The 26,022-nt window shown below is 39.1% G+C and overlaps 1 protein-coding gene across 3 annotated transcripts; it reads right to left on the bottom strand.

Annotated features, from left to right (window-relative positions):
- Window positions 1–1,324: 1,324 nt before the first annotated feature.
- Window positions 1,325–24,919, bottom strand: TIAL1 (TIA1 cytotoxic granule-associated RNA binding protein-like 1). Of its 3 annotated transcripts, XM_011930266.1 has the most exons (13): window positions 23,991–24,919; window positions 20,963–21,024; window positions 15,744–15,840; window positions 10,112–10,261; window positions 9,822–9,876; window positions 9,574–9,661; window positions 7,583–7,658; window positions 6,395–6,503; window positions 5,288–5,383; window positions 5,098–5,182; window positions 4,729–4,852; window positions 4,260–4,399; window positions 1,325–3,437 (listed from the first exon to the last, which is right to left on the bottom strand). In XM_011930266.1, exons 3-13 carry the CDS (start codon window positions 15,753–15,755, stop codon window positions 3,311–3,313), a joined length of 1,062 nt encoding a protein of 353 aa, XP_011785656.1. In that variant the 5' UTR covers window positions 15,756–15,840; window positions 20,963–21,024; window positions 23,991–24,919; the 3' UTR covers window positions 1,325–3,310. The 3 variants fall into 3 exon arrangements, with proteins under 3 accessions (XP_011785656.1, XP_011785654.1, XP_011785655.1); XM_011930264.1 differs by lacking the exon at window positions 20,963–21,024; XM_011930265.1 differs by lacking the exon at window positions 20,963–21,024 and having other exon boundaries at window positions 10,112–10,210.
- Between the last annotated feature and the right edge of the window lie 1,103 nt (window positions 24,920–26,022).

The following is a 26,022-nucleotide window of genomic DNA, read 5'->3' as shown; positions in this document are numbered from 1 at the left end:
TTTGTAGTAGAGGCGGGGTTTTACCATGTTGGCCAGGCTGGTCTCAAACCCCTGACCTTAGGTGATCTACCACCTGCCTCGGCCTCCCAAAGTGCTGGGATTACAGGTGTGAACCACCATGGCTGGCTACAGTTGCACTTTTTGTTTTCTTTTTTTTTGAGACTGAGTCTCGCTCGATTTCCCAGGCTGGAGTGCAATAGCGCAATCTTGGCTCACTGCAACCTCCGCCTCCTGGGTTGAAGTGGTTATCCTGCCTCAGCCTCCTGAGTAGCTGGGATTACAGGCACGGGTCACCATGCCTGTAATTTTGTATTTTTAGTGGAGATGGGGTTTCACCATGTTGGTCAGGCTGAGTCACTGTGTCCGGCCCAGTCGTAGTTTTTAAATGGTACATTTCATTTGGATAAGTAGCTTTGTATTTTAAAAACCACTTAATGGCCGGTTGCAGTGGCGCATGCCTGTAATCCCAGCACCTTGGAAGGCCAAGGCGGGTGGATAATGAGGTCAGGACATTGAGACCATCCTGGCCAACATGGTGAAACCCTGTCTCTACTAAAAATACAAAAATTAGCCGGACATGGTGGCGTGCATCTGTAGTCGCACCTACTTGGGAGGCTGAGGCAGGAGAATCGCTTGAACCCGAGAGGTGGAGGTTGCAGTGACTCGAGATGGCACCACTGCATCCCAGCCTGGCAACAGAGCAAGCCGCCGCCTAAAAAAAAAAAAAAAAGGCTGGACGCAGTGGCTCACGCCTGTAATCCCCAGCACTTTGGGAGACTGAGGTGGGCGGATCACAAGGTCAGGAGATTGAGACCATCCTGGCCAACAGGGTGAAACTCCATCTCTACTAAAAATACAAAACAATTAGCTGGTGGCACATGACTATAATCCTAGCTACTCAGGAGGCTGAGGCAGGAGAATCGCTTGAACCTGGGAAGCGGAGGTTGCAGTGAGCCAAGTTCTTGCCACTGTAGTCCAGCCTGGTGACAAGGCAAGACTCCGTCTAAAAAAAAAAAAAAAACCACTTAATATGAAATAACTTCCATTAACTGATCATGAAATTTTGCCCTCTTTCAGATTAAGATGAAGGACACTTCAGTCACATGTTTACTGTGGCAATATAACTAGTCTGGATTTTTATTAAATCATAGAATATACAGCCAGGAAATACTACAGCTATATTTAGCTGTTAGTTATCTCAATAAGCTACTTAATTTACTGGCAGACCAAAACAGGCATACTAAGCATTTTTAATTTTATCAATTAAAAAAAGTCTTCAGTTGTTCAAGTTTCACATATATTCATAAAATTTTTAACTCAGGGGCACAGTTAACATAATTTATTGAGTGTTCTCCCTATAAAATATAAATTAACTTTTCCAAAAACATTCCTCAAAGATACTATAAACAAAAGAAATAAGGGTATATTTTATAACAGAAGAGTGTAATAGATGACCTTTATGGTAAAAACTAAGGTGCCATAAAAAAATTTGGCCCAACTATGAACTTCAGACCCTATGAATTTTTATGTTGAATACATTTGGCTATATTGCTAAGTGAGAAAAGGAGGAAAGTAATACCAAAATTATTGTGATCACCAATTTATAAAATCATCATTATCTTAAAGCTAACTGTAAGACTTCAAATGTTTAGAAAACAGTAATTTGTGGGTACCAATTGCATCTTACTACGTAACTGTAAAAGGCACTCTTTGGTGCCCAGGCCAGTATTTTGAATACATTGCCAAGACATTTGCACTCCCTAGCTCTGACAATTCAAATACATAGGATTTTATCTATTTTACATTCCTGTTTGATAGAAATTTGAGGCAAATTTTACCCACACAGCCTGAAAAATACCTTGAAAGCAAACCTCAGTCTTCTGCATCTTCCAACTGATTCCTTTACAAACTCTGCACGCATACAACTTAAGCCTCTGCTCAGGCTTGTGATACCATGCACACTGCCCACAAGGAAAAAATTAATTGAAAATAAAAGCCACAACTCTGTGTACTATTTAAACTGAATATCCAATTATAAATTGGTACATTGAAGTGTCTAAATAAGATGTTTTTAGCAATCTTGTTAAAAAAATTATTGGGCAAAATATATCTTAATTTTTAAAAACACCCCAAGATTTTTAAAAAACACTTGTACTATACAACTTATAGTAACCTTGAAATTGGTTTATAAGGTCTTAATCAAGGTATTTACATACCAAGTAATGTAAAGCAAAAAACAAAACAAAACCAAAAAAAAAAAACAAAACTAATTCCCAGTGACATTTTAGAACATACTAATGCATCAAAGATTTGTATGAAATTAAAATTAAGGCTTTTTCTGCACAATTTGTGTAATTTTAATTTTACATAGTAGCCAACCTTGGAAATGTCAGTCTTAACATTCTGATCAATCCACTGCATTCAATGCAGTGGAGTGTGTTAAGTGTTACTTCAAATAATTACATTGCTGCTACTTCTATGTTGAAGCATGCTTTTTAAACACTGTAGTTATTGAATATTTACAATGTGTATCATTTAAACTTCATGTAAAAGTACAAGTATGACTGTCTGACTTTAATACAAACACCATACTTGGAATTTCCCCCCAAAATGAAATGTAATATACTACAATTTTAATAATCGACACTTTTGGAAGTTTTAAAAATATGTTTAACGTGGACCACCGACATTTGCTCAAGTAACTCAAACAATGCTGTTCCTTTTTAGGGTGCAAAACTTCAGTCTGGCTTCAGTTTCTTTAGGCATAGAGAAAGAAAATATTTCCTCCAAAGCGACTCCAAAATCACGCATTTCTTCTGAATATCACACTTTTTCTCTGCTGACTTCAAATGTGGTCCACCTCAGGGAAGGGGAGGGGAGAATCAGGATTCAAGATGAACTTATATGTGATTCCCAGGTTTTCACGATCCTCCCTTTTTTGCTCTTTTAAAAACACAGTGAGTTAAAATACTGAACAGCAAGATAAAAATGGAATAGTATCTAAGAATCAAAATGTATTAGCCATTTTTCCTATTATATCAAAATTTGTAGTCAGAATTGTCTTTATTGACTTTATTTTAGTTTTTGTACACAAAGAAAAATCATGTTCATATCCATCATGAACAAAAACTTAAAAAGGCAGAACTAGAAGACATGTGTCCTTCACCAAAGCAAATCTGTGCTAAAGGTTCCAAACATTTCAATTTTTAAAATAAATATTTTCATTTTCCGATGTCTACTTTCATGTCTTCAAAGTGTCACAGGAAATCGAAGCCTATCATGAATTACAACTTTTTTTAAGAGTCCCGGCTCACTGTGTTTGGTAACTTGCCATACCATATCCAGCTTGGTTAGGAGGAGGTATTACAGGGGGAGGAGCTTGTCCTTGGGGAGGCTGAGCACCAAATCCACCCATCCAAGCAGCAGAAGGTGATTGACTTGGAAGAAAAAAAAAAATCTTCAGCAAACACAAGAAAGAAAAAATCACGTATGTATTTACACAAAAATCAAGCAGAGCCTAATCACAGAATAGAAAACCAGAAATCAACACACCTACAACAAATACATAGATCAAAGAAATACATGATACATATGTAGAATACATATTCCAGTATTAGTCTTCGATATTTTTAAGATAACCACAACTTAGCACAATGATGTCTAAGGAGTATCTGCAAACTAATTTTTTAAAAATTGTGAATGATTCAACACATCATCTATTACATAACAAATTTTAAAAATACAAGTTCATGTTGGAAAGACTCTCAAAGGAAGAAATCAGAAAATAAAGGTACGGGCTGGCCCTAGGTGGGGGAATTACAAAGGAGGAACCCACTCTTAACAACAAAAAGAAGAAAAAAAAAAAAAAAAGGCAGTTACTTTGTATCACACAAACCTCAGATTTCTCACACATACCACATAGGCATAAAACCATCAAACTTCTGCATATACCTGGACAAAGATCTTTCACATGCAAAAATAAATAAAAGTGTATCAGAAATGTAAATCAAATTCTACCAACTGCTTACAGGGATCATAGGACACACTAAATGTTATCCCAATCCCTCCTTTCCACCGAGGTAATAAGAAGTAATTCCTTAGCCTCATAAATCGTATTTTGTTAGATTTGTTTCTATAATGCTCATAATGCCAAATAGCTCAACGTATATAATTAAAATAGATTCTCCTTAGGAAACCACACTTTTATTTATTTTGGCAGAGCCATATGTTTCTATACTGGAAAAACCCAAACAACTTACTCTACTCCAAATCCTTGTTGATTCCATGGTTGCCCGTATACTCCGTAAGGCGGTACTTGCCACCCATTTGCCATATACTGTCCATACTGTTGTGGGTTTCCATACACTTGGCTCCATTGGCCCCACTGACTATAGTCGACCTAGGAAAAAGCAAATTATTGTTTTAGGGAACACGTAAGAAACACCGTATATGAAGAAAGAGTGGGAGACAAGGAAGAGAAAAACTAAGTAAGCACCCTTATGTGAATAGGACTCTGTTATTTATCATTGTCTAAGTTTATTGGGGTGGTGACACCTGTGAAAAGAAAGTATTAAGATTCAGTTAATACCGCAAATAATCAATTTTGAAATACAATCAACTGAAAGTAGCTATATGCTTTATTTTATTGTTTATTTTACAGAGTTTCCAAAGCTTTTTATGTGATATGTAAGATGGAAACTTAAAAAGTGCTATGAAAAATCGAATTACCTGTTGGAAGTTTTTAGTCATATCAGGAGATTCTTTACCCCAATAGCATTTAACCACATGTCCTTCAATCGTAGTACCGTTCACCGAAACAATGGCATGGGCTGCACTTTCATGGGTTGAAAATCTAAGAAAGAAAAATGACAGGTTTTGTCTTTTATTTTTTAAGAACCTAACACAGTAAGTAACATGGAGACTCATCAGTTTATACCTGCAAGTTGGTACTTTTTTCTAAAGTATATTAGGTAGGTAGCTTAAACTTCTATATTGCAAAGAAGCACTAAAATAACAGACACTGATACCCTGGGGAACGTAAGTGAAAGGAATGAATCAAATGTAAGAGTAATAATGATATTTCAAGTAGAGTGTTACCTGACAAATGAATAGCCCTTTTCTGGGAAAACTCTTATTTCCATAATTTGTCCAAATGGTGAGAATGTCTGTCTCATAAGCTGATCTATAAAACAAAACATACAAATAAAACATGGCTGATGTGTATCATGAAATTCATAAGAATAGTGATGAAGCTCCTCAGAGGTGATTAGAAAACCAAACATTGTACCTGTTAACCCAGACGCAATTCCTCCACAGTACACAGTACAATTTTTTGGACTTGACTGGTTTACTACATCTTCAAATCTCAATTGCTTAGTGTTGTCTGTATGCAGAAACAAAACAAAAACGTTGACTGTTATATGGTACTATAAAACTATCTTTTGTTAGTTACTATATACTATTAAGATATGCCTCAGGCTGGGCGCAGTGGCTCATGCCTGTAATCCCAGCACTCTGGGAGGCTGAGGTGGGCAGATCACGTGAGGTCAGGAGTTCGACACCAGCCTGGCCATCATGACGAAACCTTGTCTCTACTAAAAATTCAAAAATTAAGGCAGGGTGCAGTGGCTCACACCTATAATCCCAGCACTTTGGGAGACTGAGGTGGGTGGATCACGAGGTCAGGAGCTCGAGACCAGCCTGACCAATACGGTGAAACCCTATCTCTACTAAAAATACAAAAATTGGCTGGGTGTGGTGGCACACCCCTGTGATCCCAGCCACTCAGGAGGCTGAGGCAGAAGAATCGCTTGAACCTGGGAGGCAAAGGTTGCAGTGAACCGAGATCACACCACTGCACTCCAGCCTGGGTGACAGAGTGAGACTCCGCCTTAAAAAAAAAAAAAAAAAAAAAGATATATACCTCAATGGGAGGAGAAAATATAATTTTTATTGATGCTATGATTTGACACAGACTTGATCTATAAAATCAGGTGATTCACAGCTCCAAAAATACTTATATCATAGCCCAATTATTTTCAGATAACGAAATATAAAGTAAAATAATTAGTGTCTTGCAACACTAATTAAATACTAAGGGCAGCCTGGACAACATAACCAGACCCTGTCTCTATTAAAAATTTAAAAATTAGCTGGGCATGGTGGCACGTCCCTGTAGTCCCAGTTACTCAGGAGGCTGAGGTGAAAGGATCACTTATACCCAGGAGTTTCAGGCCACAGTGAGCCAAGATCACGCCACCACACTCCAGCCTGGGCAACAGAGCCAGATTCTGTCTCTTAAATAAATAAATCAGAAATTGAGACTAGATGAATACATGATACATGATTTTGTGAAGAATCTATAATTTTAACACACACAGTGGATATATCTTACTTTCTTGTGTACTTTTAGGTGCAGGTGGTTTACGTGTGGCCCAGTTGGTTCGGATTTGACGACCACCCAACCACTGACCTCCCATATGCACAATCGCATTTTCTGCATCCTATGGATAAAAAAAAAAGCTAGCACAATCACAAAGAAAATAGTGATAAATATTAAATAAAGCATCGGCACTGCTGGATCCAAAACAAATCAGTAGATGAATTCACTAAACATCCTAAACAAAACAAAACTGAACTATTACCAACTAGAAAATGATTTGAACTTGAGTGATTCAATCTAAGCTAAAACAGATACTCTGGCCCTTTATCTTACCACTTCAATAAAATGTAGATGACCTGTAGTCCCAGCACTTTGGGAGGCCAAGGCAGGAGGATCACTTGAGGTCAGGAGTTTGAGACCAGCCTGGCCAACACAAGTGAAACCATGTCTCTACTAAAAATATAAAAATTAGCTGGGTTTAGTGGCACATGCCTGTAATCCCAGCTACTCGGAAGGCTGAGGCAGCAGAATTGCTTGAACCCGGGAGGCGGAGGTTGCAGTGGGCTGAGATGGCGCCACTGGACTCCAGCCTGGGCAACAGAGTGAGACTATCTCAAAAAAAAAAAAAAAAAAAAAAAGGTGATTTAAGTTATTGAAACTGCTTTAAAATCAAAGCCCACTTTATTATTTAATGTTATAGTTAACGCAAATGCTTACTTTGGTACCTCTTTACAAAGAATATATACAAAAATCAAGATGAATTGCTTAAATTTTTATTTATATAATTTGCTGTAGTCACTAACATCCCAGTCATATAAGAGTATCAGTAATAATTTAAAAGGAAGAGTTAAAACCGAGATTTTCACGGTTAAAACTGAATACAATTTGCCTACTCTCTAAATTTGCAGATCAGCTCATCTGTCCTAGACCTGGGCTTCACTTCTAAATCCATCTGACCTTTACCAATGTACAAACACAATTTTAATAATCTTCCTTATAGTATCATTCTTTTTCTAGCTATTTATTTTCGAGTTTACGAAAGAATGAAATTATACTCTATTATTAAAACATACATAACATTACATAAAAGTTGTGTTTGCAGTTAACATTCAAGTATATTCAAGTTTCAGATGCAATACATTAAGTAACTAATGACTAAATTTAGTATTAAAAAATATAAATTGAAATGGAAGAACGTACCAGTTTGTTATAAAAAGATACAAAACCATAGCCTTTGGATTTTCCAGTTGCCATGTCTTTAACTACCCGGGCATCCCTGTGAAAAGAAGCACAGCTAAATGAGGGAAGTAAGAGCCACCCTCAAAATAAAAACTAAAAGGAACCACACACACTGTATTGTGAGCATTTTTAAAATAAAATTCCAGTTAGCCCTAATTAACTACAACCATTCCTGAACTCTCCCTAATGCTTCTTTACCTGTTAGAAAAAAGCAGTAGGACAAAAACATGTAATAAACATGCAACCTAATCAAATAGCCTGTGCTTTCTAAACTAAATGCTCAAATTTGAAGATTAATAGGAACAACAGTTTCCCTTTCTAATACTCTATTTACTAGTGTCCTCTAAGGTTTACTGATTCTATAAATTACTGTAACAATACTAACTACTTTACCATGCAATCTCTAAATAGTTAAATGTCTTCTGCCTAGTGATACAAAATATATGAAATATTAAAAAATTGAAAAAGAGGAAAAAATAGGAATTAAAAAGGCATACATGGCCTGTTAACAGATTTCTTTATTTTTCTTGGTCAATTCTCTACCATCATTTTGGAGTTTGGGCAGCTGTAAATTTTGAAAAATTGACATTTTCAGAAATTTAAGAAAGGAGAATAAAAAACTAACAACAATGCTAAGCACACCAGTACGAAAACAACAAATTTACACAGAAATTTTAGTGAGTAAGTTAAATGATTGGAAATATAGAACTCCACTGAATATAGAATGTTAAAATGTAAATACTAAAATATGTATATATAAATAATGTATAATAAGAATAAATAGAAATGAGAAAAAAAATCTACAACTGAGTTCCAGTGTGCACAGTTCCTTGCAGTTAGCCTTCAAGATCCTGTCCATTCTTATGAGCAATTCTGCAAAATAACCAGAATGCTATTACTTTTAATTGTGACTTGGACTTAAGAAAAACTGCAGGTCTCAGGTATAAATAAAGATTGAAAAACAGCAACCTGTATTATTTTTATATTGATTTTTAAAATAGTACTACTTACCACATTTAGATTAAAAAGCAAAGCAAATATCAAAACAGAAAGTTAAGAATTAAGTCTTTTAAAGAAATTAAATCTATAGAACAACAAATTGAATAGAGAAAATATTGTTGTTCTTAGTTGAAACACTTTCCTGTAAAGTAGTACTAAGATGTTTAATTTAAATCTACAGGAAATATACAAAATAAACTGATTTTAATCAGAAAGATAAATTATGATAAACATTTTCTACAATTCATAATCATTTTTAGTTTTCCAATATATTTTTTACCAAGTAACAACAGTAAAATCTGAGCATAAATGTTGTTAAAAATCAAACCACATTTGCCTCTTAACTAGTAGAATCAAATATCACTAATGAAAAACATCTATTAATTAAACCCACATTTATGACTCATACATTGAAACATTTTAATAGTATAACAGTACTTTTCACTTACAGCTAAAATATCAAAAACACATTTATCATAATAAAACATGAACATTTCCAATTTAATCACAATATATTCAAGGATTTACCTACTCTCCCATTTATAAATTCCTCCTATAAAAGTTATTGAACTCTTACACAGTATAAATCACATTTACTTTTGATTAACTCATTATCCTAAACCACCAAATTTTGAAAACACATGACAAAAAAGCTGGACTTTATAAGTTTTACCATTCAAACATCTGCTTCAAAGATAACAAACAGAATCACTTGAATTTTTTTAACATATTATACACAGGATTAGATGAAAACGAGACCCCAAGACACTGAAATGACATTAACATTTTCAACAACATCCACTACTCAAAACAAACCAAAATAAGTAAATAAAAAATAACAAAACAAAACAAAACCATACTAACTAGAGAAAGAAAATCTTAATTCAATTACAAGTTAATCATATACAATTCTGCCTATCACAACTGAGTGTAGTACTGATTATGATACTTACGATATTTTACCAAAGGGGGCAAATGCTGATTTGATATCTTCTGTTGTAATTTCTGGACTCAAATCCCCAACAAACACATGGAAGTGATCTGAAATCAGAGCATTTGGTAATCAAATACTTAAGAAGTCAGCCACTAAAACCTTTTTAAGGCAACTCTAGAGGAGGGAAAAAAAACCCTAGTTAAGCTGGTAATGCTTCCTGGATAATTTCAGAACTCTTCCACAGTAAAATGCAGCAGGAGTACTTACTGGAAGTATCTTTTTTCTGGCTACTTGGTGTGGTTGCCCAGTTTACTTTGACCTCCTAAAAATAAAGATTATATTTAATAAAATTATTAGGCATGTCATGAGTTAGAACACTTACCACTTATCAAATCATTTATCAAGCAGGGCTATTTTTGTAAAAGCACTAAGCTGAATAAAGCAAAACCATCACTCAGCAGCCGAGTATCTGTTCAAAAATTTGCCTAGAAAGAATACAAACTAGTTTGACATGCAAATATATGTACTCATAAGGTGCCATCATCCTATTATCTTACCTTTCCCAAAATTTTTCTCCCATTCATAGCAGCTAATGCAGCAGCTGCATCTCTGTGTTCATAAAATTCCACAAAGCAATATGGGTCATTGCTTGTATGCTGCAAAACAGAAAATCCAACAGAAGAGTTGACCCTTCTGCTATCGGGTTGCTGAGAAGAAAATCCAGGAAAAAACATTACTGATAGCTAGGAATGTACAAGGTGAGACTGCATAAGCTTATGAAAGCCTAACACTTTTAAAATAAGATTTAAAGCTAAACCTGACTTTGCACCTCAGAATATTACTGAACTCAAACGGAACTATAAAAGCAGTTGTAGAATCACGAGCATCAGTATTAAATGAAAATAAAGAATTCTGGTGAAGTCTGTTAAACATAAAATAGAAGCTTATATTAAACCAAACAAAACCTCAAACTCAGATCTGATGAGGACCACTCCTTACCATTGCTTTCCTTCTCCAACATTATTTTTAAAATATGTTCTACTTATGCATCATAATCCTCTATAAGTGGTATCCCAGGATACAGAAATACAGAATGAACCAACTTTATAAACTACTCCTGATCAAAATTAGGATCAATACTACAAATGATGGAATTATATACTGCTACAAAGACTGAATTTTATTGATTTCTTTTCTGGATATGGAAAGAATGAAAATAAAAACAGGAAAATTTAAGCTTTACAACCAGCGACTGAAATGAATTCCCTACCTTCCAAAATAGTGTAATGTACTGAAGATTCTATATACTTTGAATTTGGTTTTCCAAAGATCAGAGCAACAATAGCAGTGATCAAGAAAAGAGGTTCTGAAAATGTATCTGAATAAAATATTCAAAGACAAAGCTACAATTTTACGTAATAAAAACACCATATAAAAAATCTATATTAAATATATTCTGCAACCCTATGCTTGACAGTAGTTACCTAAAACACATTTATCAAGATGTCAAGAAAGTAGTACTACCTAAGCTATAGCAACATTCTCACCTGACAACCAAACTGGAAACAAATTTCTATGAAACTGCAACCTATACTGAAGAGCTGCACAACTGTACAAGTATATATTTTTATGTAAGGCTACAAACAGTTATCATTATTCAATGTAAAATGCCCTATAAGAATAATATTTAAAATGTGGAATTCTAGTTGGACTTACAAGGGATAAATATACCAGATAAAATAAAGATCTTTTCAACAACCACAATTTTTCATTCCAGGAAAGTTTTAGAAGAAAAATCCAAAATAAGACATCTAAACAATAGTGGCAAAGGAACCAGAAGGCATTTCCTTGAGGGAAAAAAAGTGGGATCGTTAATAATGACAACAAAACTATGGGCTCTCATACAAAATCCTACTGTTGTAGCCACGTGAATGCTGTTCTTAAGAGGTAAAGAAAGGAAATGGGGGAAGACTTCAAATTAAAACACACATGTAAATTCTTCTTGTAAAAGAGTTATTACATTTACCATAAATATTCATTGAAGAAAGGACATCAAAATAAATAAGAGGCTAAAATTGTGCCAGTTGAGTTTTCCTTTCACTCCTATCTCTTTTGCCCCAATGATCTCTAAGGAAAACACTGATAATCACAGCTAAACATACAGGAGTCCAATGGTAGATCTATGACAATCCCATACACTTTAGGAAACTAGTCTACTCGTGAATACCAATTTCAAATCTATCTAATAGCAGGCCAGCTCCCAATCAATGTATGCACGTCCATGTACATATACACATATATTCACTGATATCACATATTTTATATATTCACATCACACTGCATTTCACCTAATTTAAGACACCACTTATTTCTAAGTCACATCCCAACTATCAAAGATATTAAAACTCTAAAAAAATTTGACTTAGAATCAATAATATATATTTGTATTATATAAGGAAAGCTAGAATCTATGATAACAACATCTAAAGTAAAAAAAATCATAAAACTATGGGGGAAAAAGGATTTCTCACATACTGAAATGAAATTTATGAAAGAAAACTAAATAGCTGCTAGATACTCTGTATTAGAGTTTATACCCTTTGGAAGCTTCTTATTTACACCACCAAGTGACATCCTAAAAATCAATTATGCGCTGGGCACAGTGGCTCACACCTGCTGAGGCAGCTGGATGACTTGAGGTCAGGAGTTCGAGACCAGCCTGACCAACACAGTGAGACCCCATCTCTACCAAAAATTCCAAAAATCAGCCGGGTTTGGTGGTGGATGTCTATAATCCCAGCTACTCAGGAGGCTGAGGCAGGAGAATCATTTGAACCTGGAAGGCAGAGGTTGTAGTGAGCCAAGATTGTGCCATTGCACTCCAGCCTGGGCGACAGAGCCAGACTCTGTCTCAAAAAGAAAACAAAAAAAGTGCTTCTGCCTATAACCCCAGCACTTTGGGAGGCCGAGGTGGGCGGTTCACAAGGTCAGAAGATCAAGACCATCCTGGCCAACATGGTGAAACCCAGTCTCTGCTAAAAATACAAAAAAAAAAAAAAATTAGCAGGGCTTGGTGGCACGCACCTGTAGTCCCAGCTACTCAGGAGGCTGAGGCAGGAGAATCGCTTAAACCCAGGAGGCTGAGGCTGCGGTGAGCCGAGATCATGCCATTGCACTCCAGCCTGGGCAACACAGCCAGACTCCGTCTCAAAAAAAAAAAAAAAAATCAATTATGGCTGGGTGCAGTGGCTCATGCCTATAATCTCAGCACTTTAGCAGGATGAGGCAGGAGGATCACTTGAGCCTAGGAGTTCAGGACCAGCCTGGCTAACATGGTGAAATTAATCTCTACAAAAACATTTAAAAATGAACTAAGTGTGGTGGTAGTGCCCCAGCTACTTGGGAGACTGAGGTGGGACGATCACTTGAACCCAGGAGTTGGAGGCTGCAGTGAGCCATGATGGCACCACTGCACTCCGGCCTGGACGACAGAGTCAGACCCTGTCTCTTAAAAAAAAAAAATCAATTATGTCCCTACCTTATTTAGTGTTGTCACCAATTTTTGTTGGATGACATAAATGTCAAGACAGAGAAATATGAGACTTTACAAGTTCAAATCTAAGAGTTCTAGAATACGGAAGTTATGAAAATTCATTTCGAGTCCCTCTATCCTTCAAATAGCTATATGTATACATGGGGTTTTAAAAAATACTGTTAAAATAAATCTTTATCAAATGTTTCTTAAAATTTTCTAGTGACTCTTTCCCCACTTTCTCACAACGCGTTCTCTCCTAAACCTACTTCTGTCGGCTTCCAAGCCAACCATGCCACTGAAACTGCATGTTGAGCTCAACAATGATCTCTCTGCTGCATCCGTGATCCCTTTTCCATCCTAATCTTTACTTCTAAGCAGAATTCACTACAGTTGACCACCATCCTCCTTTAAACATTCTCTTCTCTGTATCCTACCACACTCTGGTTTTCCTGTTTCCTCACTGTAGGATCTTTCTTCCTTTATGCAAACTCTAAATGTTGAGCTGGTCCAGGCCTCAGACTTCATGGCCTCTGTGCTCTTCTTTACCATCGTTCTCTCTCTGTGAACTCACCTAGTCCCATGGCTTCAAATACCACTGCAAGCTTCAGCATTGGTCTCTCCAGAATTCCAAACTACTTTATCCAACTGCCTAATCTAACGTCCACTTCAATGTCTAACTCATGTCTTAAATCTAACATTGTCAAAACACAATTCCTGATTAACACCGCTCCCTGTGGTGACATCCATCACGTCACCCCCATTTTAGCAAATAAATAGCATTACCACCTATGCAACTGCATTAACATGAATCTTAGGGTATTTCCTGATTTCTTCCTTTCCCTATGTCCCACAGCCAAACCCAGTCCTATCAATTCTACCTCCAAAATATATTCCAAATCTATCAACCTCTGTCCTTATCTTGACTTCGGCTAGCACATTTGAGAATAAGCCTCCATCATCTTTTACCTAGACTAGTGAAGTAAATCCAGATGGTTTTTCTCCTTCTGCTCTTGCCCACTATAATCTATTCTCCATATAACAGACATTCTCTACATAGAGTAGTAAGCTTAAAAATGCAAATCTTGGCACCTCATCCCCCTGCTTAAGCCCCTCCACTGGTCTGCCACTGCGACCAGAGTAAAACTCAAACTATGTCATGGCCCATAAGGCCCTGTGATTCTGAATCCTGCTGTTAGTTAGACTCATTTCCCTCCATCCCTCACCAGACTCTAGCCATCAGTCTTTGATTCCACAAACACAAGTTCATTACCAACTCAAGACTTTTGTATTTGCTGTTTCCTCTGCCTCCAGCTGTTACCCCAGATAGCACCATCTTGCTATTCGTCTCAGCTCAAAGAGGTGCCATCTCTCATCACCTAGCCTATATAGCACCAACCCGCCAATCATCACAGAACTCGGCTTTATTCTCTTCATGGCTTACATCCCCATTTGCTTGGGGAACTCACTTGGCTGTCTCTCCATTATATCTCCAGTACCTTGTAGAGTGCCTAGTGCAAAGGAACTTTTTGATCGATGAAAGCACAAATAATTAAAGGCAGGAAGGAAAAATATAATACACCAGAACAAAATGATGATTGTCATTAGTTGGGAAAGACAATCAAAAGGCCAAAGCACTTTAAAGGTTTTTAACAGTTCTCCGGTTCAGTACCAGACAAACTTCTCAGCACAGTTTCTAGCCCTTTCCATACACTCCTGCCATCTCTTCTGACTAATCCCATTTTAAACTGCAACAATGCTACGGGTTCTATTTTTCCCTCTCTGCCCTAAGCACTCCTGCTCTCCCTACCAACCTGGATCAAAGTTTCCTTTATTTGGAATCCCTTCTTCCCTCAATCCCTTTCTAGCCAGTATGTACTACTATCCTTTTAAGGTTTCCACCTAGGCAGTGACTCCTCCAACAAGCCACGCGCTGACCTCAGGCTGTGCTGGATACCCATTTGCTCCCACAGCACTTTAAGTTGTCTGCTTCTGGAGCCTTTATTATCCTATATCCTAAGTGCCTGCTAACTCCTTTGTCTCCCTACTAAACTGTAAAATTCTATGGGACAAGGAACTATCTTTATTCACCAGTGTATCTCTAGCACTTACTGCAGTATCTAGTACAGAGTAAATAGACAAAAAAAAAAAAGCTGATCAATGAACAAAAAGACAAGGAAAAAAAGCCTAAAACATGACTCATCGGGTGCTGCTACAGTCTTAGAAGGAAAGCATAAAAAGGTTAAGTATTTGCTACAGACACAAGAGACAAACAGTGCCGCACACTACACACATAACCTCGTGTTCTCGCACATGAACATACACTGTCCAAATCGTTAACATTCTTATGGGAATTGTATGAAATACTTCCCAGTTTTTCACCACTCTGAAATGAGCTCTAATAGTGTTCTAAAAGCAGAATCACTTCAAGATAACCACACCACAAAGAATGACCATTTGAGATTAACAGCACAGAAACTTTGCCCTCTCAAATAAAACTCCATTCTAAGCCTAGTTTGTGAGCCAAAGCAAAGTAATAAGTCAACACAACACAAATCTCTCCACCAGAATAACTTGAGGCTTATAATGCAATTTTAAAATCATGCTAATCAACCCACCACGCTAATTGTCAGCACATGGAACTGGGAAGATCTTACCTCTGTTATCATTTTACAGCTTTTACAGGGTCCAATCTGACTGAACAACTGAAGTATGAGGACTTCTGTCACATCTCTGGAAAGGTTACCTACGTATCTGACAAGAAAAAAATACGTTATCAGCAATTTTTCCTTTAGCTCTGGCTCCACTGTGCTATCATTTAATTCATCACCTTTTCTTTCTTTTTTCTGAGATGGAGTTTTGCTCTTGCTGCCTGCCCAGACTGGAGTGCAATGGCATGATCTCAGCTCACTGCAACCTCCGCCTCCCGGATTCAAACGATTTTCCTTTCTCAGTCTCCCGAGTAGCTGGGATTACAGGTGCATGCCACCATGCATGCCACCATGCCTGACTAATTTTTGTATTCTTAGTAGAGACGGGGTTTCATCGTATTGGTCAGGCAGGTCTCGAACACCTGACCTCAGGTGATCGGTCCGCCTTGGCCTCCCAAAGTGCTGGAATTACAAGCATGAGCCATCGCGCCCGGCCACCTTTTATTTCACTTTAACTTCCTCTGTTTTCAATAAAATTTCTCCAATTAAACCTGATCCTATGAAGGTAAGATTAACCCTTATTTAGGAAAATAACAATTGTTCTTAGGCCACTAAAATACCACTCTGAAAGACATTTAAAAAACGAATCAATGTGATCTTTTATACCCCAATGGCATTATTATTCTGTATCCTGGATATAATTTTCTCATCTTATTCTAATTGTTAAAATTTTAAACCAGTCTCAAGATAACTACAATTTATAATTAAAAATAATTTATAACACACACACACACACACACACACAAATACAACAAATACTAATTCATTAAAACACCTGATTGTAATAGGATATTAAACATAAAGTGAGTTTATCTTAGACTCCCAACAAAAGCAATTGCATGAACAAGGAACAGAATTAGAGTAAAGTTACAGTAAAACATACAGAGGGTGGAGGGTTTTTGTTGTTTTGTTTTTGGCTAAGTAAGGTTACTTGCAATGATGTCTTCACTATTTCATTTTAGGAGAGCAGGGTAAAATATAAAATTTCCTAGTCTAAAATGCATCAGAATCAACAAAATATATATGCATTTTTTTGAGATGGAGTCTCACTCTGTCACCCAGGCTGGAGTGCAGTAGTGCAATCTCGGCTCACTGCAACCTCTGCCTCCCAGGTTCAAGCAATTCTCCTGCCTCAGCCTCCCAGGTAGCTGGGACTACAGGCCTGTACCACCACACCCATCTAATTTTTGTATATTTAGTAGAGACGGGGTTTCACCATGTTGGCCTGGCTGGTCTCAAACTCCTGAACCTCAAGTGATCCACCCGCCTGGGCCTCCCAAAATGCTGGGATTTACAGGAGTGAGCCATCATGCCCAGCCAACAAAATATATCTTAATGTAGATAAAAAAGCAAATACAAAGATTTCTTAAGAAATTCAGAGAAAAATTAAGACAAATCCAGGTATACTTTTGACTATGGACACTTAAAAATTTGGTTTCTTTTTTTCTAATTACAAATTGAATGTATGTGTTTTGTGTAAAAGATTTAAAATACAGGAAAGTTTAAAAAAGAAAAGAAAAAAATGCTACTTCACCACGCAGAGATGACCACCTTGGTTTATGTCTTGTTCTACTGATTTATCTTAATTTATCTCAATAAATTGCCAAACACTTAAGTCTTTCTGGTATTCTACACATAATTCCTCAAATTTGCATCCGTTATGAACAACCTCATAAACCAAACAATATCTGTAAAATTTAACAAAGTTCATTCTGGAAAGTAAATTTCTTTTTCTACTTGTAATATATTACATCTGGAAACTGAGTATTAAGACCAACATAAGACTTGCAACATAGTTGCCACATTAAATACACAATATGCTTTAAGATGGAATACTCAAAGGGAAAAATAGACTGAGAAAGCTTAGGTTACCTAAAAAACTGAAAAGATCCAATTAAGAATTAGTAGCAATTTTCCAGTTAAGAATTTTATTGCAATGAGCACTAATAACCTTAGTGTACCTGCTCTAAAATTGAAACACACATCCAATACTACTTAAATAGGGGACTAAACAAGTGACAAACTGGTTTACGTCCACTGTGCCATCTTTTCCTCCTAATTTAAAGAGCCGATCCATCAGCAGACAAATGTAGTGACACACTTTTTCCAGCAGGAGTAAAAGGTTATTGGGTTATGAGCCAGCCACAGACTGCTTGCCCCTTCTTAACTCGTAGGGGTTTGTAAGCCTGTATCTCTGAAATGATTTCTTTTTGTACAGAGTAGACCTATCTGTAAGAAAAATGAACAAGTGACTGGGCACGGTGGCTCATGCCTGTAATCCCAGCACTTTGGGAGGCTAAGGCGGGCGGATCATGAGGTCAGGAGTTCGAGACCTCATGGTGAGGTCTCATGGTGAAACCCCATTTCTACTAAAAATACAAAAAGTAGCCGGGTGTGGTGGCGTGCACCTATAATCCCAGCTACTTGGGAGGCTGAGGCAGGAGAATCGCTTGAACCTGGGAGGCGGAGATTGCAGTGAGCCAAGATCACATCACTGCACTCCAGCCTGGGGGACACAGTGAGACTCCGTCTCCAAAAAAAGAAAAAAAGAAAAACGAACAAGCGATCTTGAGCTTCTAAACATTAGGTTCCTTGCCTAAAAGACTAGTTAGCTCATTTCTAAGAGAAAAGAAGGATGGATAAAACTCATTTTCACGTATTGAAGCTAGCTAATAACAAAATTAAAATAGAATTACCACTTTAATATAACACATTTTAAATAGTTTTCTATTTCCATTACTGTTTAAACATCGATTTCTTCAGGAAAAACTATATGGGCATTAGTTACCTTCTGTATCTAATAGTCACAATAAAAGCTGTCACTGTTTAATAAGATCTTTATTCCGCCAGGTGCAGTGGCTCACGCCTGTAATCCTAACATTCTGGGAAGCCATGGCAGAGTGGATCACTTGAGGTCAGGAGTTCAAGACCAGCCTGGCCAACATGGTGAAACGCCGTCTCTACTAAAAATACAAAAAATTAGCCAGGCGTGGTGGCGGGCGCCTGCAATCCCAGCTACTGGGGAGAGGCTGACGCAGGAGAATCACTTGAATCTGGGAGGCGGAGGTTGCAGTGGGCTGAGATCATGCCATTGCACTCCAGCCTGGATAACAAGAGCGAAACTTCATCTGAAAAACAAAAATAAACCCTTATTCCAAGTCAACCTATTTCCTGTCAGTTACAGATCTTGAAGAATTTCTAGAGGCATATTTAGATACATTAATTTACATTTCTAGCACTGAAGGCAAAGATGAAAATGTTAATATCTAAGTTTAGAATGTCATGAAATATTTATTAAAAGATCCAGTGTTAAGGTTTCCTATTTTTCAAATTATCTTCACTCAAAGTTAACTCAAAGTTGTTAAGCAGCAAACTCAATTTCAAAAACTAACATGAAAGACCTTCCATAACAACACACACAGTATCTTAATTTACCAGGATTAAAAAGCCATGATTCACTATATAATTTCACCTAAACTTTACCCATATTTCAGACTGCCTTTTCTTTTACTGACTTCTTGTACCCAAATTTCAGATTGCTTTTTCATTTACATTTGCCTTCATGCATCATAACACTTGAGACGTATTGTATAGCTTTTAAAGTACTGTTCTATTCTGTTGTAAGTACCTTCACATTATCATAAAATAATCTGTCCCAAAGTAAATACTAACAAAAATATTTAAGACAAAGTTCAATGCCTGACCTAGTAAGATCATCTCTTGGTAGTTTATTGAAATGATATCTTTATTCTTTCCAAATTACAGCTTCTACACTTCACTTTCTTTCTGCTCTGGTTATGAAGTAGTCAACCTAAAGTTCCAAGTCTTCAAATATATAATTTCTACCTAAAGAACATATACGAAATAACAGAAAAAAGACAAATGGCTCCAATTTTTGTATTGAGAGGTCAATTCAAAGAGTAAACACTTAGGAAATTCCAGAATGATTTTTAACTCAAGGAAAAAATTTAAAAGAGGCATACCTTAGAGTCTATTTTGTCTTCTAAGAACAGGAACTGTAGGAATTGAAGCATTAAAAACTGAAAATGACACCTTTATCCCTAGCATCAGGGTTAAAATCCAATTGGAGGCTAGAAACTTAGCAGTTTCACAGTAGGCAGAAGTTCACATTGCCAAACTACTTCTTGTGTCTGACTGGGCAGAATTTTAAGTTAAGAATATCATGCCTTTCAGAAGACTAATGACACTTTTCAACACTGAATGTGCTCTCACTCTGAAAAGAGTAGCCCTACCAAGGCTGAAATTATCAGCATTTTCACACAAAAAGCTATACCTAAATTTCCGTAACAGTTCTGCTTTTGTTCTTGACAAGTCCTATACAAGAAGAGATTTTGCAATAATATTCTTCAATAGATCTCTAATTAATTGTTCAATGTGTCAGTACAGTATTTCATTTTAGGAAGAAGGCATAATGGAAGAGAGCTGCAGGAGGTACAACTAAATTGACCAACTATATATATGAGATATTCACACACACACACACACACACACACACACACACTCTTACTTTAAAGAAACAAAGAATATGATTAAGTTGAATTTGAATGAGGGGCTTGATTATAGCAACAGAATAGACAAATCCATGGTATAGCCAGTCAATTTTGTAATATTTTATAGAATTTTCTTCTGCTTTGCTCTTATTCAGATTATACTCTAAATCATTAGCTTATTTCCAGGAAGAAAGAACTGCCTTAAAGGAAGGGATTGCATAACATGGTATTACATGAATTCCTAGCAATTTTGGTGCATCAGATAGATGAAGAAAATAAGCTACAATAAAACACTATTACAATTTAGTGTCATATTGTAGATTCAGATATACCATGGATCAAATCACTGCACTACAAAGCTACACACAACCCAAGCCTGAAACGTGTGTCCCACAAGGCAGGTGTCAGACAGTCCAGTTCCAACACCAGTATTACACAGCATGATCTTGTTTGTTTTTTTAGATCACAAGTTACTCAATGCATAATACCCCAAAATAAATGTCAAATGAGAATGAAGAACATCAGAAAACAGACCTTTAAAGCAACTATATGACAAATAGAAATTTAGGCTCAACATCAAAGCAATTCTATGCCACTTTAAATACCATCAAATAAATTAGTAATACTGTAGGTAATGAATATTTAAAGACCTACCTAGGCTCTAAACACCATATTGTTTTCTGAAGATAGAACCATATGTCTTAGCTTGTGTGTGTCTGCAGGAAAAAAACCTCACTAGTAACACACAGGCATCTTAAGGAAACAATTTAAGATAAGCTTTGTTAAGAACACATTCTTTTAAAACATACTGGCCACTTGAAAAACCTAATCCATAGCTCACAATGTAAAATATAAGATCTCCATAAACAAAATAAAACCCTACTAGATATCAATGTCTAAAATCATGTTCAAAGTTTTCATCATGTTACTTATATCTAATAGAACCCTTTGAGAATATGTAAAATGTACTCTTAGAAAAACTACTATGCATTATTTGTATTAAACTCTAATAAAAATCCCAATTGTGAAACATTTGTTTTTATCTCAAGATTTTACATTTGAAGGTTTTAAAAAATATATAAAAGTCAACAGACTGCACCACGTGTGACAGTAATGTCTGCCTACAATCTTAGTTCAACCAGGACTTTTAAAAAAGAACTTAATACTAATTTAATGAAAGAAGTACAATCATTGTAGAAATACTGAGTACCTCTTATGTTCCAGGCAGTGACCTAAGTGCTGCAGGGATAAGACCTAGGAAGATGTAGTAGTCCTTCTCTTAAAAACAAAAAAAGAAAGAAAGAAAGAAAGAAAAAGAAAAAGTCCCCATGGGAAAGGGTGGGAGAAGGAAAAAGGAAGACAGAATAGTAAACACGTACTGACATACAAAACAACAGAGCTTAAGATGTCTATTTATTCATATGAACACATGTCACAGTTTTAGAGAACCGTAAACATAGACAACTTAACTGTTTCAAAGAAAGAACAAGAGATTAGAGAAGGTAGAGGAAGGAAATAAGTGACAAAGAAGTTAGCTTATTAGTCTCCTGGAGAAACTGATAGGGATGAAGACAAGGCAGATGCAAAGATAAATAAAAGACATCAAAAAAGCACATTCTTGAGCACTACAAAACCAGACATTCCTCTTGGTAAGGAACAGAGAGATACAGTAAATGAGACACCTGCCATGAGTATTTATCAATCATTCAGTGTGTGATGATGACACTTCAGATTTTTAGATGTGATGTAACTTTTATCTTTGTTAAATACATGTTAGCTAGTCTTTAAGTCTAGCTTTCCCAGATGCTTATATCAAAGTACACATTGTAACTCAACACCAAGTCTTGGCTTCAACAGATGTTGAAGGACAAATTTCCTTCTTTTTTTTTTTTAATTGTTCAGACAGAGTCTCGCTCTGTCGCCAGTCTGCAGTGCAGTGGTGCGATCTTGGCTCACTGCAACCTCCACCTCCGGGGTTCAAGCGATTGTCCTGCCTCAGCCTCCTGAGTAGCAGAGACTACAGGCGCGCACCACCACGCCCAGCTAATTTTTGTATTTTTAGTAGAGACGTAGTTTCACCATGTTGGCCAGGATAGTCTCGATCTCTTGACCTCGTGATCTGCCCGCCTCGGCCTCCCAAAGTGCTGGGATTACAGGTGTGAGCCACCGCGCCTGGCCTGAAGGACAAATTTTAAGTGTGTCCCAATTCTTTCTTCTAGGGAGAGAAGGCAGAAATGGAAGACAACACAAAACACAAAGACGTTCTACTAAACAAGCATTTCATTGAAGCATTTGATGTGCTTCAGTAGGCCTCAGATTCTCAAAACAGGATGGATTCTTTAGTGAGACGTTAGAGAACACATTTATTCCTGTACAAGGCCACACACAAAAAAATCTCTATCAATATTGAACATCTGTCTTCTTTACTGAGCATCCTTTCTTTGGTAGGAGTGAAGAGATGTGAAGCTAGTCAAACTTCTCGAGTGCCCATCCAGCTTATCTATTCCCCAAAAAGCAATTTCCCCATCAGACAGCAGAGCCAAGTGGACTATGATCCTATCAATACCAGGAGAGGCAAGAGAAACAAAGCAGCGATCTGGCTCCCTGGTACTCAAGGTAGGAGTGCTGAACCTGAAGAGGCCGGGAAATTAGGGTGCCCAACTTAAACATTTAATTAAAAACTATTCAGACTTTAAAAAAAAAAAAAAAAGATGCAGAAGAAAGGAGTGCCACACTACTCAGAAAGGAATGCAAATGCTGAGTCATCACTCTTCATTGGGAAAGGAAGGAAACCAGAATTAAGTGGTTGTAAGACAGAATTCATTCATTAGATTGGGCTTCAGGTAAAAAGCAACAGCAAGACAGGAGAAAAAGCGTTCAGAAGACACACATCAAATAGCGGATGAAGACATAATTTTAGCCAACTCTGAAGGTTTCGACGCACAAACAGATTAGGAAGAGGCAACACCTAGAGTGCAAAAGGAGTTTAACAACTGGTTGTCAGTTTAGCGTAGGGAGCGCTCAAAGTAAACTTCTTTATCCAAGAAGGGAAAGATGCTCGGGCAGCAAAAGGTATCCCTTATGCACTTCAAAAGTAGCGGGCGCTAGGCGGGTGTTTCTGACAGCGTGGGCGGGGGCACGTGGGGCATAAAGAGAGAAGGGGCTTGAGTGGTAAAAGAGTGTCCTGCTTCCTCCGAGAGCTTAGCTGGGGAGAAGAGCTGGGAGCGACTCGAGCTGAGGACGTGTAAGGAGTGAGTACCAATTCCTCGGGGCCCGCGGGGCCCACCCCCAACCCCACCCCCGCCAGGCTCTTTCCCCGTGGGCACCGGCAGCTCCAGGCCCAGCCCAGGGTGCCCAACGCGCAGGGGGTGCAGGAGTTCTCCGGGGCCTGACAGCCTCAGCCGTGCAGAAACCCGGCCTAGGGAGGGCATGCAAAGAAGGGCGCCAGAGAAAAAGGTCGAGACAAGCCCCAGACCCCAGGAAGTGACTGTGTTTGGGGGAAGGGAGGATTTCCTTCCCAAGGAAAAGGGGACAGATGAGGAATGCACTTCGCGTCCACGCCGCCCTGGTCAGGGAGCCGCCTAGAGTCCCGGCTTCGACCCAGTCTCTCCTGCTCCCTCCCTTAGCGTCCCGCGGTGCCCGGGCCTCTTGGCGCCTGGCACCCCTCGTCTCGGGTACTCACAGAGTCCGGGGCTGCCCGTCGTCTTCCATCATGGTGGGTGCGACGGAGCGATCCCGGGACAAGGGGGAGGGCAGGGCTGGGGAGGGGAGGGGGTGGGGAGGAAGGGGAGGGGGGCTCTGGGCACCGGCTGGGGACAGAGGAAAAGGTACCGAACCCTGCTCTCGGGCTCTCTTCCCCCAGCCCGCTCCGGACACTGCGCTCCAACCAGGAGGAGCAGGAGGAGGAGGAGGATGAACAAAATGGCCGCCGCCACCAGCCAGGCAGGAAACAGGGCAGAGCGCAGGCGCGACCCGCCAGGTCACCGCTCAGGCCAGCCGCGACAGCCTGCAACGGGGACGACCGAGGGGAGAGAAAAAAGGGCCGCCGAGGAAACCCTGGGACCCGCTCACGACGGATCACGTCGTTGCTGTGGGCCTCTGGCCGGCCGAAGCCCAGCCAGCTCCAGGGGAGATCGGGCAAAAAGAGAAACGCCGTGAAGCCGAAGTCTCTGGGAATTGTGGTCCTGGAAATGAGAGAGGGAAGCACTTCTGCATAGGACTTCTGGAACCTGTAGTCCAGAGGAACCGCCGACGCCCGCCCGCGCTGGGACACGAAGAGGAGACTTCTGGGTAGTGTAGTCATACCTGAGGACGTGCGACGACCAGGAAGTCGGCGGGCTGGGAGGTGAAGGGAAGAATAAAAGCGACATGGAAAGGCGGGGAGACCAAGTGGGAAAAAGCGCTGTCTGGGAAGCGAACTACAAGTCCCAGAGTGCCTCGCGCCGGGGGCTGTCCTCGGACTGCTCCAGGCATTGTAAGGCTCTTCTGTTGGCCCAGTCTGAGCTGCTGCTCCGCCTTCGTCCAGCCCGAGAGCGGTTTCTTCAACTGCGGCTCAGGCAGCGCTCTGCCTCCGCGTGGTGTCCGAGCCAGCAGGCCCGTCCGGCCCTCCTGTGTTCATCAGAACGGCTGGCCCGCGTTAGTCAACCGCCGCTTCGCGCGACAGTCAGGAGAGAGGCTGGGCTGGCGGGGACCCGGAGGGGTTGGGGTGTTTTGGGGACGCATTTTCCCCACACATAGGTATTTCTAGCCTATTTGTTAAATACAAGCAGGTGGCCTGCTTGCAAATTGCTTTACAAGTTTCAGAGGCTTCCCTATCCAGTATCTCATCGGATAATGGGGTAAGAAGAGCAGTCCTCTATTATAATGACTTGCCCAACTCCCCCCGTATTCTTGGAGTTGAAACAAAAAATCCTTGGGCAGAGACATGCACAGACATCAGTCATATGGGCTAGGAACGCAGTTTTGGATGAAGATGAGGGAAGCCATGTTCACACTAGCTCTGCAGCCCTGTAGAATTTGTCTTCTCACCCCCCACAACAGTTCCTGGTGTGCTTTTTTCCTCATCTAGGTACCTTCAGGAGAAAGTACTTGGTCTTGTAGCTTAGTGAAGAGTGGCGATGAAGAAAGATCTTTCAGTCCATTGCGGGAACTTAACTGTCCCGGTTAGTAATGGCTTAAGAGTTGCTTCTGCCAACATGTACTAAGTGCATGTCGACCTCTGCAACTGGCGGTGCCTGTGCGTGCCACTGAGTCCTAATCTTGAAAGCCGAATTAACCATGCAGCAAGCCCTTATGTTGTCAATTTTCAGGGGAGGAAATTTCAACCTGAAAGACTTCATAGAGACACGGCAAAGGAGTTGAGCCCCATGAGAGTCCACGGGAACAACAAAAGGGCTCAGATGCCAGGACCCATGGCTAAAATGTATGGGTTGGGGTTGGGGTTGAGGGTTGGGGGTTGGGGGGAGGGAACTAAAGCTAGAGAGGACGTTGTAGAACTGTGTTGTCAAGAATCTGTTTCGGCCGGGCGCGGTGGCTCAAGCCTGTAATCCCAGCACTTTGGGAGGCCGAGACGGGCGGATCACGAGGTCAGGAGATCGAGACCATCCTGGCTAACACGGTGAAACCCCGTCTCTACTAAAAATACAAAAACTAGCCGGGCGAGGTGGCGGGCGCCTGTAGTCCCAGCTACTCCGGAGGCTGAGGCAGGAGAATGG

This window comes from Colobus angolensis, unplaced genomic scaffold, assembly GCF_000951035.1.
Source record: "Colobus angolensis palliatus isolate OR3802 unplaced genomic scaffold, Cang.pa_1.0 Scaffold85, whole genome shotgun sequence".
NCBI classification, from domain to species: Eukaryota; Metazoa; Chordata; class Mammalia; order Primates; family Cercopithecidae; genus Colobus; species Colobus angolensis.
The sequence above is the reverse complement of the archived record's forward strand: the minus strand, read 5'-3'. Positions and strand labels throughout refer to the sequence as shown.

Excerpts from the sequence above, each read along its gene's own strand:
- TIAL1 (XM_011930264.1), bottom strand. The coding sequence starts at position 24,022 with ATGATGGAAGACGACGGGCAGCCCCGGACTCT. Across the intron at positions 5,183-5,287 it reads AATTGCGTCTGGGTTAACAG|ATCAGCTTATGAGACAGACA; the intron begins GTACAATGTTTG and ends TTTGTTTTATAG. Across the intron at positions 4,400-4,728 it reads TGACTAAAAACTTCCAACAG|GTCGACTATAGTCAGTGGGG; the intron begins GTAATTCGATTT and ends GCTTTTTCCTAG.